Source organism: Haemaphysalis longicornis, unplaced genomic scaffold, assembly GCF_048455015.1.
Source record: "Haemaphysalis longicornis isolate Haplotype H1 unplaced genomic scaffold, Haemaphysalis longicornis Haplotype H1 scaffold_10, whole genome shotgun sequence".
NCBI classification, from domain to species: domain Eukaryota; kingdom Metazoa; phylum Arthropoda; class Arachnida; order Ixodida; family Ixodidae; genus Haemaphysalis; species Haemaphysalis longicornis.
Window position 1 is genome coordinate 106,261,698 of NW_027526204.1, and position 22,220 is coordinate 106,283,917.

Here is a 22,220-nt window from a genome sequence, read left to right on the forward strand (position 1 = left end):
AGACTGCTACTAAGGTAATCTTCCTCCTGCTTCTTTCTGCTCCTCCTCCTCCTTGAGCAGAGAAATGACTGCTCTTGAGTGGAGGTACTTCTATTATGCACACAGTGTTACATGAAAATTAGGTTGTATTGCAAATGTGGTGGTACCTGTCTGTGTTTTTTGAAAGCTTACGAAGACGGTTTTATGATGCGTGAAGTGCCTTTGCTGGATATTTCGAAGCCTGCCGTCTAGCTGTACTACTGAATGGTTGGATTGAGCCTGTCGCTTGCACTGATCGCAGGCACAGACGACCCAGCCAGCGCCCCATATATGGCGAGATGAATTGAGAACCAAACGTTGGCGAAGCAGCCGTTAAACCCTCGCCACTCACGTAGTATCCCAGTGGCCATGCTCCGACCTAGCTCAACTAAGACGCCTCTCCACAGCGGATCATGTGGCGCGAAGTCACAGTTGGCACAGTTGCGTTCCAGTGGTTCAAGGTCATTGCAACGCGATGGATGACCTTGCGACGCATGGCGTAGTATAGCTGTCGCTATAATACCCGCAGTGCCCCAGGATGGAGGGTAACGATCGGAGCGCCTCTAAACGGTTTTACCCTCGTTTTTTTACCTCACTGTTAATACATAGGCCTCACAGGTGTTTCAACGTTACTATTAGTATTTATAGATGTAACTTTTGCACACACTACACGAGGAGAAGCAAAAAAATGGCTGCGGCTTAGCCCCGCTAACCTTGGATATGCGAAGCAAAATCTTGGCTTAGTCTGGTTGAGTCTTGGCTTCGCTTGGTTAACCTTCGATTTAGCTGTACTGCCGACCACGTCTCAAAGCCGTTGGGTTCCGTGCAACACTCATAGAAGGAGCCCGGATGAACGTGGCGTTCACTCATGGCGAACGCACCGTTCCTCTTCGCCGGGCGCGAGACGAGTCACGTTGCCCGAAACAACCCAGCGCCACATGAATGCGAGGCTGCGGGGGTGGTTGGCTGCCTCGGCCGCAGTGGTGGTGGCGACCGCTGTCGGCGCCCGCAGGCGCCAACAGCGGCCTGGCGAACCACGCGATGCGCTTCGAGGGATGTGTCGCCGGGGGTGTGCGTCCGGTCAAAAGGTCATTTGCGCATCTTCCACGAAATCGCTGGACGGAAGTAGTAAAGCTTTGCTTTAAAGATGGAGACACAAAGACCGGCGCAGAAAGGCCGGCGAAGACCAGGGGCGGTATTCTAGAGTTTTGTCCCTTTTGCGTCCCTTTCAAAAGTGTCCCTTTTGGCGAGCCCTGATTGGCTAAAAGCAACCGGAAGTGACGTAACGCAAGCGCGGCAAACGTACTGCCAATTTTTCTCCATGCTGCCAACGCCCACTGCTTAACCGGAAGTACGTCACGATGAAAGGGACGCAAAAGGGACGTTTTCAAAAGGGACAGTTACGAGAATACCGCCCCAGTGCAGTTACCGCTACGAATTCCAACCAACTAGCATGCCGTTCCGTTTTATTTTTCAAGTTCATTCAAGTGACGTGTTTGTAGTGCCACCACGGTTCCAGGTTGGTGCAGGCCGGCTAATTCCTGTTACACCTAGCGTCGTCTTCTGGTCAGCTTTGAACACTGTCGCAATTTTCTTGACTGGTCAGCTGCTAAAACATGGTTGCTGTTCGGCATCTGTGGCCAAACGAGTAGCGTAGTGACGTAGCCAGAATTATTAAAGCTAAGCTTTTGTGTTCTCGCTGATGGCGTCTACAACGCTAGAACGCCCGGCAGGAAAGCCAACTTTGTCTGATGATGATGATTAATCATCGTGGCTGAAGTGAACAAAAAACGCTTTAGTGGCCGCAATCGAACCTGGGTACCTCGCGTTACGAAATCAGCATCTATCCGATTGCTCCATTCCGGCGGTGTCGAAACTCAGTCCAAACTCAGACAACAACCAAAGAATCCGTCACGAGAAAGCTTCGCGTTCAACCACCGTAGTCGTTAAAGCAGCCATGAAGACAAAATACAACTTCGTTTAATTTGAAAGAACCAGGATTCAGTATCTCACTCAGCTCCATTACAGCCACAAAAGATGTTTTTTTAACGAAAAAAAAAGCAAGAAGTACTTAAAAACTTTCAAATTTTGCGCCACAGTGACGTGTTATGAGCAAGAATGACGTCATATGGGCCAACAATAAAATATAATTTTCAGTGCGTTAACTGCACGTTAGCATTCAAGTGATGCGGTCAAATGGAACTCGAGGCCCCGCATTACAGGCGTCCAGTCATGTGTCGTCGCGACAGGTCAGCTAGGCGGCCGCCAATCGCACAATGTTCCGTGACGTCATAGAAAAGTTGCGGGAAATTGGCTAGGGGGTCGCGACTGCTTCACACGTTTTCTCCAATATCTCCGTTATCTGTTCAAAGATTGCGATGATATTGGTGTCATTGTTATCGGAACTAAGCAGTCTTTCTAATAAACCCGACTTGTATTTTGTCTTCATGGTTCTTTTAAACGGGCGGGGGGGGGGGGGGGGGGGTTCACGATATTTTTCGGTGTGTTATACGCCGCCGATAAAAAAACAGGAAAAATATCCTGTGCTCGAAAAAAATTAGCAATTTTTCTCCTTTGATAAACAGACATCAATGTTATTTTTGCTGTTACATTATAGTATACGGATTCTGTGTTAAATAGTACACCCGATAAAAGGTGAAAAGAAGCGGGGGAGGGATTTCGCGTGGTGTTCTGGGGGTGTTCCGGGAATTTTGGGGGGTATTCCGCCACCCAGACACCCCCGCCCCCCTGGCTACGCTCCTGGAGCAGCTTCGTCGCTTTAAATGCTCTCGTTCTGGGTTAGAACCAGAATAATTTTGAGCAGAATTTTTTATTACAGGAATGCTATCTGAGATCGGTTCTACGCATCCTTTTAGTAAATAAGGGTGATTTAGGTTCTTCTAGTTTTGCCTGGGTGCGGAAAGGAGCGCATCACCTCGTTTAATTAAAGCACGGCATCGCACCGGAAGTGAGCTGCCTGCACTGACTTGGAAACGAAATGTCGCCTCGTACAATATAAATTCGGTGGTAATCACAGGAGAATCAACCAACAGTTACGTTTTCCCAGTGTGTCAGTATCTTTCTTTTGCAATCCCGTTCACGTTTTGCTGACGCAGGAACGCCTGTCACGTTTATTGAACTCCGCTCCAAGTTGTATACGCGTGTGTGTGTGCGCCGTATAATAAGGCCTGCACCTGAAAGAAAACTAGGACGAAAATTGTCGGTCAAAGCTTATCACGCGCAAGCCGAACCACAGAAGGATCGGACGACCTTCACCCAGTCAGAAAAAAAAACGTGCACGTATGCTGAAAAGCTAAAAAAAATTAGTGAGACAGGCGGGTGGCCGATAATCGCTGAAGCTAGCAATACCCGCTACAACGGTTACCGACATTTTCATTCCATACTTTGTCAGCACTGACGAAATTATGTGAGCGCGTGCAAAGGTTCTTTTTGGCGCCCACCTCATACGTAATGACGCCACAGCAGCAACAGTTAATTAAGGAACTCGCCGATATATTGGGTTACCGAGCACACATTTCGTCGAATATGCTGCATCTTACACACTACGCAAATGACCCCACATGAGCGCTGCACACGCGAAACATTTTAAACACGATAGTCTTTCCTGGGCTACTTAAACGGGAACATTTTGGTCTGTCTGTCTGTCTGTCTGTCTGTCTGTCTGTCTGTCTGTCTGTCTGTCTGTCTGTCTGTCTGTCTGTCTGTCTGTCTGTCTGTCTGTCTGTCTGTCTGTCTGTCTGTCTGTCTGTCTGTCTGTCTGTCTGTCTGTCTGTCTGTCTGTCTTAGTAAAACTTCTTGCTGGGCTAGTTGGTTCATGATCATAAAAACTGGAATTAGCGCTTTAAAGAACAGGACACACGTAAGAGAAAATGGGCAGGACTGGCGCTCGGCATTCCTGTCCTCTCGGCGCTCGGCATTCCTGACTGGCGCTCGGCGCCAGTCCTGTCCATTTTCTCTTACGTGTGTCCTGTTCTTTAAAGCGCTAATCCCAGTTTTTATGGTCTGTCTGTCTGTCTGTCTGTCTGTCTGTCTGTCTGTCTGTCTGTCTGTCTGTCTGTCTGTCTGTCTGTCTGTCTGTCTGTCTGTCTGTCTGTCTGTCTGTCTGTCTGTCACTCGATTCAGCCAGCCGGCCAAAGTGAAACATATACTGCGCAATAGTCTAAACGTCTAGGTCCGGTGGCAATGTTCATACTTGTCAACATTGTTAAACAAGAACACGACATTATGCAAACATAAGGCAGAAAATTCATACTCAAAGGATATTTTCAGTGTCCTTTTATGGATGCTTGATTTTTGCGGCAGCAAATGAAATACTATGTCCACTGCAGAAAAAAAAATTTACTGCGTCGCCTGCTGTCGCCCGCGCCACTAAATTTTCTCGTGGCATTTTAAAAATCAAACGGAAACAGTTACGAAAGGTTCCACGTTCCACATAGGTTCCACGTTCCGCTTGGAACGCTCGTGGAGTTGGGCAAAGGGGTTCTATAAACGTTGAAGTATGGCACCTCGATTAAAGCGCGTCTTCGCCGTACGGCAGCGCTGGAATAGAGGCACCCGGGCTGGAGCTGAAGAACACGGTAAATTTAAATTGACTTGAGCAAACCTTCAGCGTTTTTATCTTGGTAGTAGTGCGACAGGAGCAGAACAGCATGAGAGGAGAGGGGGAGAGCGAGGGGAGGCATTTACGCGGCAAATGTCGACGAAAGATGATAATCTTTCGTCGACATTTGCAACCAAAGGAGCAGATACGCGGCTATTTTTTCCGTTATTGCGCTTCTACCGAGCACCATCGATCAACTTTCCCTCGCGACCGGCATTCTAGAATTGTCGCCATACTTAAAACCACCGCCCGGGACTGTTCTCGGCGTAATACACGGCCTCGATGAAGCCATTTCCAACGAAGACCTTGACGACCTCCTTGCAGCCAATGGACCCAGCCTACTTCACGCCAGACTACTTGGACAAGCACCATCGGCCCTCCTGACGTTCCAGGGACCCCACGTCCCTTTTAATTTGAAGGTGGGTGTCTGCTGACCAGGTGACGCCCGTATACAAGCAGGGCAGCTTTGCCGCATTTACGGCGGCGTGGCCCACAGACAGGACATTTGCCCGCGGCCGGACGAGCTCAAGTGTGTCCTCTGCGGCACCCCGACCCCATCCTCCGACAACTACCATCCCAGCATCAAATTGTGCTCCCCTCCACACATCACAGCGGGTAACGCTTGTCCCAAGCGTTTTCTTCCCCGAACAACGCCGAAACCGAAAACTTCGGCCGACCTTGCCACCCAGAGGGCCAACACTCCACCAGCCAAGCCTTCCCACCATGCCACCCAAGTAAGCTGGTCGCAAGTGGCTGCGCCTTCTTCCACTGCTCAACGTGCTGACTTCCTCCTCTACCTACTCCTGTCAAGACTCCCCTATTCCCACCTTCTACCCCATCTGGACGGACACTCCCTCAAGCACAGGCTGAACCCCAACTGCACAACCCCTGGTGGAACGAGTCGACAAGCTAGAACGTCAAACGCACGAAAGCCTAATTCAGATAGAGACTCAAAATACGCTACTAATAGAAAAGGTCAGCTCACTCCCAGTCTTCCACTCGCCCGAGGAAACAACCGTCCTCATCGATCACCAAATCACAGATGCCCCAACCATAACGACCAACGTCAACCTTCGAATAGAAAAAGTCCTCACCTCACAGACTAAGGCGATCGAACTACAAATCGCGGCCATGAACTCAGCTCTCGTGAACCTTGCTAAAGAAGTCTCGGAACTCTCCGAGATTCGAAAACGGCCGTTCAAAACTTTGCCAAAGGGCTCGTTTCCGCCCCGGCACACAAAATTATCTGTCTTAATTCGCCATCCGACATGGTCGAACTCCCATGGTTCCAACCTCACACGGGCATTGGAGGGATAGAGATGGCCCACGCGGCAGCCCGAGCACTTGTCACCCGGGCGTACGATGTGGACTCTTCCCTTCATGGAGCCAGATAGACCACGGACAGTCTCCTCGCATTCCGAGAGGTCACACAGCATTACCGCCTCTCCCTCCGCAAGCTTCCCCCCGCTCACTTATCCCTCACTCTGGAGGAGGAACGCCTCTGACGTCCAAACGGAATCTCTACCCTGCAGAGCCATCCTTCACCATGTCCACCCCTCCCTGTACCCATCCTCACTCTGCCCCCGCTCCGGTGAAAGGGCCACGGCCCAACACCAAATGTGGGATTGTGCAGAGGACCCATTCCCTCCAATTAATTCTCCTGACCAGTGGATGGAGGCGTTGGGCCGCTCGGACTCCCAGCTCCAGAAGGAGCTTGTGACTCGAGCGGGTGAAGTCGTCGCAACCCTCCGGGTCGTGCCCACCGCGCCCTAACCCTTTATGTAAATAAAAGTTATTTTCTCTCTCTCTCTCTCTCTCTCTCTCTCTCTCTCTCTCTCTCTCTCTCTCTCTCTCTCTCTCTCTCTCTCTCTCTCTCTCTCTCTCTCTCTCAACGAGACGCGGAAATGGCAACAGCTCTTGGTGTACTCCAAATTGAATATTAATCCTCAAGCCATACAAAGTCCCTTAACCATATGGCAATAGAACTGTCATTCATCTCAAAGCAAACGTATCTCCCTCATACATCTCAATCAGGCAAAAAACCCAGGTGTCATTGCCCTACAAGAAGTTGACACCTCCCCTGTCACCATACGAGTCATTGAATCGTACGTCTCGCCAGCCTGTCCTCGCATGGCAATTCTGATGGCACGCACCTATCCGCGCAGATTATTGACATTCACTCCCAAATTGTACATACATTTATCTAGATTCTTCCTTCTGCGCCTGCCACCCCTAGTATAGTCGCAGTTAACGTATACAGCCCCCCACGAGAATCACCCGCTTCGCTCAACCATCTCATCCAACTTGCCCTCTGTCACTCTCAGAGGCACCCTTTCCTATTTTGGGGGTCTTCAATGCCCCCCATACCACATGGGGACACTTCGGACAGACCAAAAAGCCAAGATTTGTTCACAACCGCAAGTCACCCCCAATTATCTCTGTGGAATGACTTGACCACTCCCACTCGAATTGGCAACAGCGTCATCCGTGATAAAAACCCTGACCTCACCTTCTCACGCAACATCACCCACCTCATCTGTATTTGCCTCAACGAAACCCTGGGAAGCGACCACCACATCATCCAAGTGACTCTCCCTCAACATAAAGCGAAAACGCGCATTCCACAAGCCACCATTACCGACTGGAAAGCCTTTCTCAAAGATCCTAACCCGCTCCCCACCACCACCACAGACCTTGATATCAATGGGCCTCTGAAATTCAAGAAACCGTATCACGACATAGCGAAGCTCTCCCTCTTACCTCCGAAAACCCAGTCATTGATGCTCATCTTCTCCACTTATTAAACGCCCGCAAGACCCTACTGCACCGATGGAAAGAACAAAAACATAACAAGAAACTCCGCCGCCGGATCAACGAGATCACCCAAGAGGCAGCCCAATACGCCCTCACGCCACATCAGCAAAACTGCGCTACCTTCTGCAGCACCTTGCAAGGAACGCTTGGAACTGCAAATACATAGCACATACTGCGATCGCTTATCTGGGACAAACCCTCCGAATCTGCTACGGCACATCACCTCCAATGTTTACTTCACAACCACCCCGGGCCCCAAGATCAGCTGCTCTCTGGTATTAAAACCACCTTTTTTGGTCTACAACAGACCACTCAGACTACTCAAGCGCCCCAAATCCCACCCTCAACGCCCCTTTTACAATTCAAGAACTTCAAGACGTCCTGGCCAAGCTCACCCGCAACACCACTTCCGGCCATGACCGCATGAATAACAAAACCCTGCGTAGCCTTGACAACGACTCTCTGCAAGCACTACTCGACTTTTTCAACTCGCAATAGACCCAAGGCACTTCTCCAATCCAGTGGCGACATGCGGATATTACACTTGTCCGAAACCTCACAAACCACTCTCCATTAAAAATTTCCGCCCGATCTCCGTGACGTCACGTTTAAACAAGCTTTACAAACCCCTCATCAATAGTCGCCTTACACCCATCTTGAAGACAATCTAGTCCCGCATACGGTTATTGGTTTTCGAGCTCACCTTTCAACGCAAGACGTCCTCCTACAAATTAAAAAAGTGGTTCTGGACCATCTCAGCACATCCACCCCACGTGCCATCCTGGCTGTAGACGTCAAAGGAGCATTCAATAATGTTTCGCATGCTGCCATCTTAAAGAACCTTCAAAGCACAGGTTGCGACCTCCACGCCTACAACTACGTACGCCAATTTTTAACTGGCTGGACAGCTACGGTCGGAATCGGTGACTTCCGTAGCTCTACTTTCTACCTAACACCCAAAGGCACGCCACAAGGCTCAGCAATTTCCCTACTCCTCTTCAAAGTCGCACTTTTCGGGTTACCGCCAGATCTCGACTCTCTTTCTCACATTCACCACGCACTCTACGCCGACGACCTCACCATCGGGACTACCGGTGGCTCACCACCAGGAAGACTCCATTCAACAAACTATCAGTGCCACTCTCACCTATTTGACAACTTGCGGACTTACTTGCGCTCCAGAAAAAATCGTCTCTTTCCTCGTTCTCCACGATCGCTCTCGTGGCAGACGACCGTCTTCACCGCCTGAGCCCTCACTCACCATACAGGATAAACCTTTTCCCCAGGTGACCGCTCTTCGGGTATTGGGACTTCAAGTTCAACAAGACGGGACTGGCCACGCAATTCTCACCCTGCAAACCACTGTAATGCAACTAGTCGTCCTCATTCGACGAATCACTCGCCGCCATCATGTCCTGAAAAAACGCGACAATGTACGTCTTGTACAGGCTCTTCTCATAAGTCGCAGAACATGCGGCAAGCCATATCTCACAATAAAACCAGAGGAGAGAAATAAATTGATTGATTTGGAGGTTTAACGCGCCGACGCAACGCAGGCGATGAGGCGCGCCGTAGTGGAGGGCTGCGTATTAATTTTGACCACCTGGGGATCTTTAACGTGCGCCAAAATCTCGTCCACACGGGTGTTTTTGCTTTTAGACTCCATCAGAAAAGCGGCCGCCGCGGCCGAGAATCGAACCCGCGACCTCGTGCTCAGCAGAACAATGCCTTAGCCACTGAGCCACCGCGGCGGGTTAAAGCAATAAATTAAACCCTTTCATACTGAGAAGTTACAAAATAGCACTTCGGCTACCTACCACCACGTCAACAATCCGTTTCCAACAACTGGGTGTTCACAACACCCTTGAGGCGCACCTTGCCAGCCAAAAAGAACACCTCCTGCTAACAAACACAGGTCATCTCGGCTATTCCTTCCCCACACCAGAACATACTCTTCAATACATTCCAAACAGAGTGTACCGTATTTACTCACGTAGTGAACGTGAGTCGTCAAAATTAGGTTTCTTCGTTCCCCCGCGTAATAAACGCAAGCCCAGCTTTCCAACCCTGCAGTCCCACTAATGCCTGTACTGTAGCTTTCCCACTTCACTCGCTCCAGCTGATGATAATCGCGCATGCAACCTGGATTCACTTCGGAGTAAAAAAAAATTCCCCGCATTTCCCCGAGGTGAAGAATGTGAAAGTGCGAATGCACGAGTTGAATTTGCGCTTTTCGGTAATGTTCGCGAAAGAGAGATCACACACACACACACAACTACAAAGAAAGAAAGATGCATTTATTCACAGACACCTATTTGTGTTGTCGTTGTACTTGATTGCTAGAGCGGATCTCAGCTTTGAAATTTCGTGTCAGTACTCCTTTAAGCGGGTGCATTAGCCCTTCTCACGCCCGATTCCTGGCCAATCCCCCACGTGGGTATGTGCCATGTCAGCGGCCAGGCAGCGCGCGCCCATCTCCCCCCGTTGCTAGGGAAGACGAGGAGCGCGCGCACCCGCAGCTGTTGCTATGCGGACTACGGCGGCGGACGATTCAGGCTCGCTTAAGAAGTGCATTCGCACTTAAAAATTCTGCAGAAATTCAGAGAATTACCTACTAACGCGTAGCATTCTTATGCAGCCTGTCTTGAGTGCGAGTTTTTTTTTTCAGCCAAATGTTTGGTTTTTCCTTAGTCCTGTCCGGCCAATTATCTCCAATGACACTATCACAGCGATTACAGGTGAAACTTTCGCGAAATCTTCAATACTGTGGAAATGCCATTCGGTATACGTTTTGACATTTTCCGTAATTTTTTTTATATTTTAACACAAAGTGTTTCATTCCCGGATACACAAAGATGCCACTGACGTCATATCCATAGCGGAAGTGACGCCTGTACAACGGAGCAAGCGGCCTGTGAAGGGTGCACCCCTGCACGCATTGTCTGCTTGCGGGGAAGCAACCTTTAGTACTACAGGCATTCGGGGGCCTTTGTGCGGCCGTCTGTATGGAAAGCCGTCGGACGAACTTCGCGATGTTCACGCATGTCCCACGTGCGAGCCGGGCCATCCCTGGGGGCGGAAAACGGCTATAACTTCCTCCACGTTTTCTGCCCGGCCGATTCACTTCCGTGGTACAGGCCATGACGTAAACTACCTCAAGCGAGTGAGGAAGCACAAAAAAAACAAAAAAAAACTCCGACGTGACACAAAAGGGACGCACACTTAGCGAACTTCTGACTGCACTATAGACCTTATACAAAAACTGGCGCCCTCTTGCTAGAACCGCGTGCGCTTCCGCCATGTTCGGGGATTCCAGGATCCAGGAGTTTATGCAGAATTTCAATTTGGGGGGGTGTCGGTGGGATGTTTGGGGGGGTGTTGTATAAATCCCTAGGCAGGGTAGGGTGCTTGTGGTTGTGGAATCTTTTTTTTTTTTTGGTGGGGGGGGGGGTGTCGAAGTCTTTCTGGGGGGGTGTTCAGGGGGTGTTAGGGGGGTGTATAAATCCCTGCCCGGATCTCCGGATACCGCAGTATACATGATAGCCCAGGGTTAGCGACGCGCACTTCGGCATTTATCGTTGTCCCAGATGCTTAAATACTGCCGCGTAACTTGCTGTGCACAAAGATGATACGAGGACGACCACGGAAATAGCGTACACATCTTTTTTTTTTTTTTTTTTTTTCTACGGAAGCATGATTCGAGCCCTGCGTGAAGTCGCTTGCGGGTGTCGACTTCCCTTCGCGCAGTAATACTATAGCTAGATCGCATGCATAGTCACGAAACGAATAATATCTGCAAGGCTAAAAAGGTCCCAAAGTGAGCTATTTTCTGGCCTTGTATTTGCCGCCGAGCACTCCTGGCTCACTGCATCGGTCAGCTCGTACTTTATCGTTTGGTATGAGTTTCGAGTCTGCCGTTCGTGCTTTGCGCGCCCGTGTTTTCTTTTTTGCACTTTATAAGCGACCCTAAACCATCCACCGCCGGCGTCGGCGGCGTCGGCGTCCGCAGTGCTCCTCTATAAAGAAACAGCATCCGGCGCCAGGTTTCGATCCGCGGACTTTGCGGCCGGAGCGCGACGCTCTACCGACCAAGCCACGGACGCGACATGATATCAGCGTTAGTGACGCGCCTTATATCTTTAACGCATTCAAACTACGTCGTCAGCGGCGTGCGTTGGCGACTCAGCGGCGTTATAGCGGCTTGATAACTGCGTGGTGTACACGTGATACTACAAACCCGATGGAAGAGATGGAAGAGAAGGCGGCGAGGCGGTGGGCTGCGGGGGCCGAGCGCAAGCGCCGCAAGCGGGCCGACAACCGTGCATTCGCACTTTCACATTCTCCCCCTCGGGGAAATGCGGGGGAATTTTTTTTTTCCTGGACGTTCGGTGGGCTTTTATGGAAGTACTACGCATTCTTTCGTTTTCCAAACGTTACAGGAAATAAGAGATCCGCGAGAGTTGCATTCTTCACATAGCGCCATGAGTAGCGCAAATGACGTACGTAGTAACCCGTTTATCGGTCATTTACCGCTCGTCGCCTGCTGTTCGACCGTAGCCTATTTTCCCAAGATCAAATTTTTCGAGCGGCATTTTCCAAGCGGTAGTGTGCAGCCAGTTTTGCTGTCCAGGACGCGAGCAGGGGACGCTCAGCGGTCGCCGCGAGGCACACGCTCACCAGCGCTCGGCAATTTAGTGGTAATTTAATTATTCATTGGCAATTTATTGGTAATATATTGGCAATGTTTAACGCGTTACACGCCACACGCTATACATTACGGCCGGCTAAAACAGCTCCGCTGTTAAAAAATGCCAGGTATGCAAAATATTTTATTAAGTTTTTTTTTTTTTTTGCTTTTTTTTGCAGGTTTCCTCTGCGTCCCAGAGGATCCTTAGCGTACATCGCTGAGTGCCCCCTCCCCCATTTCAACCTTAAGGCAGCCCGCATCGGCTCGAAGCGTTTCAGGAATTGCCTCCTGAGAAACCCGCAGGATGCGAACCAACACGGTTGTACTTTCAATGTTTGCGTTCTCAAAGCCCCCCCAAAAAAAGAGAGAGACGGAACGCGACAGCCTCCAAAAGCTTCCCTGCCGGTGCCTCCCTGACTGCTTTTGCGATGTATAATGCGTATTTACGAAGTCGCCCGCAAATGTGGGCAACAGAGAAAGGTCCACAGATCTCTCGTCGCCTATTTTGCTGCGCTTAAATCTGAACGTAAAAGGATCGCCAAGCCCAGAAAGCCCCTCACACGCTTCGTACCAAGCAATCCCGCGGCCGCCATCCGCCAACATGGCGTCGCGTGCTCGTTTCGCTTTTCTTCCGGTAGATGGCGGCACTTTTGCATAAGGTCTACAGTGCAATTGTGCGAAATGATTTAGTAAACGACCGTTTTCTAGGACCTGGAGGGGAACGAAAAATAGTCCGAATAAAAGAGCAGTCCGAAAAATCCGTGAGACGTTACTCCTATGGGACAACTGGCGGTTTCTAGGGAAAGTCCGAAATATCCATGCATGAAGTCCGAATTTTCGGAACCCGAAAGAACGGTCAGCTACTCTACTGAACTACGGCGCATGTGCGTTCAAAATATCTATAACAAAACCAAACCTCTTGTTGCCCTTATCTATTTTCCACCGAGCCCGGCTAAAGCCCCACCATTTGCTCCATCAAACGTTTATTCTCTCTCTCTCTCTCTCTCTCTCTCTCTCTCTCTCTCTCTCTCTCTCTCTCTCTCCTCTCTCTCTCTCTCTCTCTCTCTCTCTTCTTACAGATATCGGGCACGCACGTCGCTGTCTGATGTTTTAGTGCTGAAACATGAACTTCTGCGCACGTGGCACAAGAGATTTTGCTGAAATTGGCGCTGTGTGTGTGTATACCTTCTCTCTCGCGTATGAGTGTTTTTACTACGTATATTGTTACATGGCGGCAAGGCAAAGATAAGACGAATATTGGGCGATGGTATAGCTGTTTATTTACAAGGATGATATATGTACAAGTGGCCATGAAAGACCACGTGGCAGCCACCTCCTCTTCGCCGTCTCCGGTAACGGGTTATGGTGCTATGGGGCATTGTCCACATATATATAATAGATGTTCCGTGACAAAATGGACTACCAACGCGCCCACAGTGCTATGGCCCAAAGGGAGATGAAGGGGAAGACGAAACTCTCGCGCTGTGCGTTAAAGTTCGGGTGGAATGTTCATTTTTGTGGCTCTCGGCAATGCGAGGTGACCTTCACCGAGCTGCGCTGCAGGGTTCCAAGGCTTAATTTCTATCTGTTCAGTTCAGAACTTTCACCTACAGAACTATGTGTGCGGTGCCAGGTCCCCGAAACAATCGAACATTTTTTTCTCGACTGTCGCCGTTTCTCAACAGCTAGACAACTGTTTTTGAAGGAGCCGATTGAGCGGTTGGGGTTGACTTTATCGATAACACTTATATTATCTATTGGCGCATCAAAGCTGGGGTTTGCAAGAAGGGATATATATAATTGCATTCAAAATTTTCTTTCTGCCTCAGGTCGTTTGAACTGCTAAACGGTGCTGATTAATGGGTAATTCGGGTTTCATTCACAACTAAGTTTCCTTTTACAGCCTCTTTCCGGAAATCAGTATTTTGAAGTCCCCACGTTTTTAACCGGTTTAGCCCTGGCCAATCCCCCCTTGTGGGTACGTGCCAAAATATTTGAGGACATCATCATCATCATCAGCAGCAGCAGCAGCAGCAGCAGCAGCAGCACGCACGCGACCAGGCCTTGCGATTCCATCGCGGTGCTCGAGCCTACATGGAAAAAGGATTCCATGAAAAATTCCTGAAAAACTACGACGGCCCCAACGGCGTTCCAAGAGGAGGGTATATAACGATAGAGGACCGCGACGGCAGAGACCTCGCTCCTGAAGGAATTCCAACACCCAAACAGTGCTTGCCTTCTCGACGGCCTACTCAGCGACGAGAACCTGTACCTTACGTCCGAGTACATGACGGAGGAACCCAAGAAGGACTCGGACAATACGGCGTTAGGTAAGGCCGTGAACTTTGTGAAGCTCTTGCAGGGCATAGCCTGCTGCCCGTTGACCCGTGTCCTGCACCAGGACCTAAGCCACGGGGCATGCTGAGAGACACGGAAGGAACCACAAAGCTGGCCGACTCGCCCCTGGAGTGTGCCTTCAGCATTCCACTGCGCCGTATACACGAAGTGCCCAAACGGTGCTTCTTGCCGGGTACCCGGCTCCCGAGATCCTGCTCGCTGCACACACGGCTTCAGTCGACGTCCGGAGCATTGCCTGCATCTTCGCTGAAATGCCCACGCTCGGGGCGGCTTTTTGGGGGTGAATACGAGATCGACCAGCTGTGACTCATCTTCAGCACCATCGGAACGCCCGACGGAACGACTAGGCCCGGCGCATATGCGTAATACACACATCTTTCCCGCGTTTCAAGCAGCAGATGTCACGGGCTCAGATGTCACAGATCTCGTCACGGGCTCAGACGCCGACTTGGAAGACCTGATGCTAAAGCTGCTCGTGGCCACGCCAGGTAACGGCTGCCGGCAAAAGATGCGCGCAGACACCGGTACTTCCGTGACGTCGCCATTAAGCGGACCCAGCGAATTTGAGTCCATCCGCTTGGCGAGCTATTCAGCTTTGATTCACAACGCGCAACAATGTCTTACAATAAAAAAGCAAGCAGAATTTCAGCTGGTGTAATATTTTTTTGGAAGGAGCATTAACTCTGACTTCTCCGTTCACCTATATTTCATGAAACTTTTTCCCAGGTAGAAGACACCTAACAAATTGCTCCCTGGTTAGTCTCCAATCACCTTCGAATAGCTGCACCCCCCCCCCCCCCTGTTCGGTAACATTTCCTCTTCCAAAGGCGACTCCCAGTCTTCTACAGCTTTCGATGGCCCTTATGAGGTCGTTTAATTTTGTTTGCAAAGCCGTTCGGCCAACTACGTGGCGCTCGCGGATGACCGACGCTAAAGTTCCTCTATATAGCTCCCGCTACGTAGCTCCCGCTATATAGCTGGAGCTATATAGAGGAACTTTAACCGACGCACCAGCCGGGCCCCTGGGGGCAGGGCACGGCTAAAGATGACGTATATTTTCCACTCTTTCTGCAATGCATTACAAATACTAGGGGCCTCTCCTTAGCTTTCATTCCTCCGCGGCGCAGCGTATCGCCTCTGGTTTACTGGCCAAGGACTTCGACCACTATCGACGCTCAGCGTCGCACCCGACGGGGTGAACGACAGCGTTAACAGCGCGAAGCTCAACGCGCTTTTCTTGACGCCGAACTGGTGCTAAGCTAAAAAAAAAGAAAAACATCAAATAAATCCTGTTTATCCGCTCTTGAACTTAGCGGACGAGCCCGTCACCACTTGAGGAACGAGCCCACTGGACAGCGACCTCCGAAGTTCGTTCCGCTCGCTCGCCATCGCCGGGAGCCTCCCGTTCACACCTCGTCGGTACCTTCACATCTCTAGGAGGATGCTATTGCACGCGAGGCAGCGGCCTATACCTTCCTCCCCCGCTTCTTTTTTCAGGACAGCGCGATTTTCTGTACCTCACAACGCGTTCAAAGAAACGTAAGCTTTCGACTGAAAGATAACCAAGCGATGCTTCCCCCGCCAAAGTGGTGTAACCATTTGAGCTGACCTTAGTTAAACACCATTCAACTTTTCCTGCAAGTTCGACGCTGATCTTCCACAGTCATCGACCACACCGGACAAGGCACGCTGACTCCTTCATTCATAATCACGGCGCCAAAAGATACTGAAACTCACTCGAACTCACGACGGTTCAAATCTGAGGTTTATTGTCGTCCAGATGCTCAAGCTTTTAGTCCCGCACTCCTACTTTCAAAAGGAAATAAAGTTGATTGAATGATTGATTGATTGATTAATTGATTGATTGATTGATTGATTGATTGATTGATTGATTGATTGATTGATTGATTCATTTGACATTATGACACCGTCCAATATAAATCCCCGTGGGGTCCACCGTCGCTTTTGAAAGCCCGGAGGTCCCCGGCACACTATGTAGTGGTTGGGAACCGCTGTCCTAGGGGCTTCATAGTTTGATATTACGGCTTATATTGCCCCTAACAAACGTCTTTCCAGCAATGATTTAGAAATGAAGCCGATTTTGCGGCGGTTGGCGTGGTCAGATCCTACCTTCATATTTTGATGCCAAGGTGCCTTTGCTGCCCCTGGAACCATGTCTTTTTGGCGATGCACTTGTGTTTAGAAGTGAAGCCCACTTTAATGAGGTTAGTCTAAGCTTTGTCTTCATAAGCTGGCTTTCCCAGATTGTAAAGCACAGTAATGCCTACTCAAAAAATAAAAGGCAATGCTAACGGCTCCCATTTTTGATTGTACGCAGAGGTAAGCAAGTAGTTTCATAGTAATATTGTATCGGACCTCTTCGATTGATCACTGCTGACTTGCCCCGTGGAAGAGCTGCATTACAAACTCAGGCCGAATTCTGAGAATCACTCAACTTTGTCTGAACTTGGGTAGTTCATCAGTCTGACGCCCTTGCATTTTTGCCGGGCCCAATTGCGGCGTCGAACCATCCGGAATCCGGCAACAATGGTTTTGCGAAGACGGGATCCGCTTCCGGTTTTGTTTTCTTGCAGTGACAGTCGTAGATTGCCCGATCCCCGTACATTTTTTGTCCCCTACGTTGATGTGGGAGAAACCCTTAACGAAAAATGGAGGTAAGCCCTATGTTTAATCTTTCAGTGCGTAGTTTGCAGAGTATTTCACCAACACCGTAACCAAAAACTCCCAAATTGTGAGCGGATTTGTAAAGGCTTACGCTCGATACCTTTCCCGATGAGCTGAAGACATGGTTTTGTTTGCTTTGTCACCGATCACTGCTCCGTGCCGTCACGATTGTCGAAAATCTAATGCTCAAAGGAAACACGGAACATACTTTTCAACGATTATTTAGATTGATTACTCGCGAGTGAGTTTGTTTGAACCGTCGCTATGTGTGTTGAACTGAAAGTGTAACCCAGCCATGACATGAGAAAGCCCTGAAGTGACGTTTCCGTCTTTTTTGCGGCTCGTGAGTAGAGTTCATGTGTCATGACACCAGCAAACACGTATGTGGCGATAAATGAGTTAGCTTGCGATGACCTTGCATATGTGCCTTGCCAACGCACGCGTCCGCCGTTTGACAACGAACTTGGCGGAAGGTTTGCCGAAAGTTTTGCCTGTATGTGTGAAGGCAGTAGCACATATCTAACGGACCAGTTCGTAACCCGGGTAGCTTGGGAGCGTAAAGCGCCAACGTTTGATTTCGTGATACTTTGTCCTCTGCAATGCAGCAGCGCAGCCTTGATCATCTACCTTTTTAATTTTCGGCGTGCTGCCGCGTCGCGGTTTTTTCACTTGAGGCATGTCGCGAAGTGCACGGATCTATGTCAGATATCATTGATAGTATAAAGGGCGAGGTGCTTAATTGTCTGTAACGCTCGAGTTGCTTGTTCTGGACAAACAAAAGAACTTAGAAATGTTGTTGACACACATGAAGGAGTTCTTCAGCGTCTGGAAGTGTGCGTTATCACAGAAACTTGGCGCTGTCAGAAGGTAGGCTTGCTGGATTCTGAATAGCCCACTAAGAATCCTCTTTTGCCCCAGTCCGCATAGCTACAATTACGTCTGGAGTGACGACATTACGATGCCTTTCCACATCACTAGACGTTCAGTATATGTACTCCAGTACAGGCGTAGCGTGTTCAACAAGATGCAGTATAGTGAATGGGATGGTGGCATTGGGGAGCCCAGCTGGTCTGTCGGGCTTGTCTCAAGAAACGTAGCATCAATGTAAGCACCTCCTCAAAAAAGGACAATTCATCTATGCTGAATGACCACACAGGTTAGCCATCTCTTTTACGAGGTAGATCACGTCATCTGGCTTCTGGCTGATTTGGCAAAGCTTGGTGATGATTTGGAAAGACTCGAGATTTGTAGCTGAACTGAGGGTCGGGCTCTGGCAATCGATGTGTGCTGTCTGCACTGCGCCGATGCCTGTTTGAGATTTAAGGAGAAGTGGTCATGAAGATGTGACTTTGTGCGCTTGTTGTGATGTCGTGCTTCAAAGGCAGTGTGCCAGATTAGAGTCTGGGCCATCACCACCACATTAGGCGGGTGTTATTGCCTGTTTGAAAATGAATCGTTGAAAGCTGACACTTAAGAACAACGTATGAAGCCGTGTAGTTGTCGTACACGCATATATTTTTACCTCCACATGATAGGCTTATTTTGCTGTGTATTTAGAGTTATTTGTGTAGGATCCGGATGACTCCCCTCCACAATTTAAAGCATGTGTAAAAAAAAAAAAAGAATTTGGTTTCTCCTGGGAATTAGAAGAAAGGTGGCAAGAAGGTGTGGAATGTCCTCACGCCTTCCCAAGAAGTTCTGTTCGTGAAAATTTAACGTTTAACGTTCTTTGTTTTTCTTTTCCCACCTCTATGTATTGCTGAAATGAAACAATAAATCTATAAGGAACACTTTGTTATTTACATAAACATTGTGGACAAAGATAGAAGCTTTGGGGGAGTCAAACAATTCATTTTTTAAGTGTTCGTGGTTACATAGCATGTTTCATCCTGTATATGCATGTTGTGTGGGCGCAAGTATACATGTGATCAGTGTTCCTCAGAAGCTTATATCCCACGGGGAATTTCTGAACAATCTACTCAAGCACTGTGGTGTCCACCAAGTTTTAACACATTCCAGGGTCAAGCATTTTGTTGTTGGGAACTTCTTAGCTACGCTTTTTTTTTTACCTATCATTTAGAGCTTGGGCAAGCACGTGCGCTTGGAACGTTAGCGGGGAGCTATACATGCATTGACAGAATGGAACAGAGTGTGTTTCAGATGATCCTGTGGCGCGGTTGGTGCACGTGGCCCGCCCATCATCCTTCCGCCGATAACCTGTTTCGTTGTTGTTGCATCTCAAATTCAGATAGACAACTACTACTGTTTTCAGCAGTCCGGGGACGCGCCCGATCTGGAGTTTGTTTATGATGACGCCGACTCGCACGAGAATGAGATCGCAGGTCAGTCCTTTTTCGTCGTCGGCAGAGTTGTCCGCGCTCTCTCTTTCTCGGGGATTCTCCTGATTGGTCGCCGCTGTTGAGTGACTGACGTCTTTCTTTTTTTTTTTTTGCTGCGCAGAATTGTACACATATACGGAGGAAGCGGAATTCTTCCAGAACAAAAAAGCATTTGAGGACACCATGAAAGAATATGGTAAGATTGCGTCGCTGCTCTCATTTTAAATTTTTCTTTTTTTTTTTTATGCGGTAGTCGACTTGAACACCAGGTCACCGCCGCTCTTGCAACTCCTCGTGCACAAGTGCACCCCTCGTCTATCTTTCATTAAAGTACCTGCACATTTTATCGAGGAACGACTTCATATTGTGACATTTGCCTGTAAATCTTCCTGCCACAATATGCCCGGATATCCCTAGTCTTTCAACGTAACGTTATTTTATGAAAATTCATCCTCTGTTATTTGACGGCTTTACAGACGTGACCCTTTTCTCAAATCTTTTTCTTGCGTCTTCTCTTTCATCTGCACAGAGTAAATAACCAAAGCCTCATTCTACCGCAGAGCTTATTCAAAATCTGTTACAGGCGCAAAAAAGTTGTAGCAGCGTCCTTCAATGCCTTTCTGGTCATGAAACTTCGCCATCACGCTATGGGAGAGCTTCGTTCGCTGTCGCGCCGCGGCGCTGGTGTTGATCGGAGGGAGCCGGGGGCGTGATCAGAGTGCGTTTGGCAGGGAACGGACCACGGAGTAAAATGAAACAGATGCTCGCCGCCTTATCAGCTCTGTGCTTTTGCTTTACGTGTCGTGGGCCGCTCAAAGGGACTTGTCATTTTGTGAGTGGCGAAAAAATTTGCTGCAAACGGACATGCTGCTACTGCGTTCCTGCCTACCGGTCTGGCTGCAAAGCAGCGGCGGCCGCCCGATGCCCTCCGATCTGCGGTTGCGCCCCTCGCGGTAGCCTTTGTCCCCGTACGAAACTTGGCCGGGAGTTTCATGACCAGAGAAGCATTGAAGGACTCTGGTTGTAGTTTTACCCGTGTTTTCGTTTTGTTAAAGGTGCTCAGCACCACAAATGTTTGCACAATTGAACAATTCAATAGGCCGTCCCCTTTGCCAGAAGAGACCCAAAAAAGGACAAAACGAAACCACCCCAACTTTTAAGAATGAAGCAATAAGGCATGGAGGTGTCAAACATTTTTGCAAATGCCTGTTTAAAAAATCCGGTTCAAGTGCAAATAATTGAAAAAATCGAACGCGTCTGTGGCTCAAGCGCCAGTGTATGAGCACCCTGCACAGTACATCCACACTACACGGCCAAATGATTGCTTTAATTAACAGGGGGTCAAAAAATAGTGGGCATGTTCGGTTAATGCCAGTATGTATGTGGCACTTTGACAAGATCTGAATGTGCGTTTTCAAGGCATCTTCACAAGGTTAAATTTTGCGACAGTTAAAGGTATTTCTAGTTTCATTTTACTCTTGCAAAACTTTTGTGCGAATGGACACCCCAATTGACAACAGCCCGTTAGTTGCTACCACCAACGAACTCAAATTATTGTGTTTAACTCGCTAAAACTACACCAGGGTTATGAGGCGCACCGTACTGGAGGGCTCCGGATTAATTCTGACCACCTGGGGAACTTTTGACGTGCACCAAAATCTCAGCACATGGGCTTTACTACTTTCCACCTCCATATGAAAAACGGCCACCATGGCGGCGATTGAACCCGTGTGTGTGGACTCTGCAGCACAATGCATTAGCCACTGAGCCACCGCGGCGGATCAATGAATTAAGCTCGAATATGCATTTCATTTCATTTAAAAGGGCCCAGAGGCATTACATAAGGGGGGTGGGGAGATAACAGGGTTTCCAGGGGTACTATTGAACAAAACAGGCAAAAAACAAGAATGAGAACACGAAAGCGGGAAAATACAAAGAATACCTTAAATGGGAATCGCACAAGAAAATGTGCAAAAGTAACAGTGAAGTTAAGCGAACATAATTCTAAAATAAAACACGAATACAACCATAAAGTCACAAAAGTAGAATTTTATCATTATTGTATCATCTCAATGTCTTTTCAAGCTTACCTCTAAACTGTTTGTTATCGGTACACGTGACGATGTCGGCAGGTAAAGTGTTCCATAGAATAATGGCATTAGGAAAAAAGGACGAGACAAATGCTGACATGTTCGGCCGGTTATCGGGGCTAATGGGCAAGTGTGGTTTCAACGGGGCGATATTGTTGATTGTGGTTGGCAACGTATGTTGATTGTGGTTGATAAAAGAAATTGTGGAGGAGGCATAGGTGAGCAATGACGCGGCGTGATTCAGAGGTGGGGAGGGAGGGAGATAGTTTAATGGCAGTGACGCTGACATGATCTGAATTCTGCGAGGTGATAAAGGTCCTCCTGTTCCAGGATTCGAACCCAAGTGGCACACACTGAGCGAGACGGCCCGGCAGGACGTTGCCCTGCGGTTGATGGACGGGGTGGACGTCAGTCCCCGCGCAGCGCGGATGCAAGCCGTGCGGGCGGTCCTGTACATCATGCAGGGGGCCTTTGGCGAGTGCACCACTCTGGAAGAGCAGCCACACAGGGCTCGCAACAACGTCTTCCTCCTCTACCGACACGGCTTCTTTCACGTCTTTCTGCAACTGCTGAACATGGAGATCGAGTGAGTAGCGTTTTGCGCGCCG

At 49.1% G+C, this 22,220-nt stretch overlaps 1 protein-coding gene across 5 annotated transcripts in view; it reads left to right on the forward strand.

The window, feature by feature from the left end:
* The first annotated feature begins 17,035 nt into the window (after positions 1 to 17,035).
* Strip (striatin interacting protein) overlaps positions 17,036 to 22,220 on the forward strand; it is a 33,299-nt gene continuing 28,114 nt past the window's right edge. For 3 of the 5 annotated variants that reach the window (XM_077690300.1, XM_077690303.1, XM_077690304.1), the window contains exons 1-4: positions 17,036 to 17,173; positions 19,432 to 19,525; positions 19,644 to 19,718; positions 21,943 to 22,198. In XM_077690300.1, coding sequence (XP_077546426.1) covers positions 17,168 to 17,173; positions 19,432 to 19,525; positions 19,644 to 19,718; positions 21,943 to 22,198 — 431 coding nt within the window. In that variant the 5' untranslated portion in view covers positions 17,036 to 17,167. The remainder of the gene's footprint in view (positions 17,174 to 19,431; positions 19,526 to 19,643; positions 19,719 to 21,942; positions 22,199 to 22,220) is intronic. The other 2 variants (XM_077690301.1, XM_077690302.1) reach the window with 2 other exon arrangements.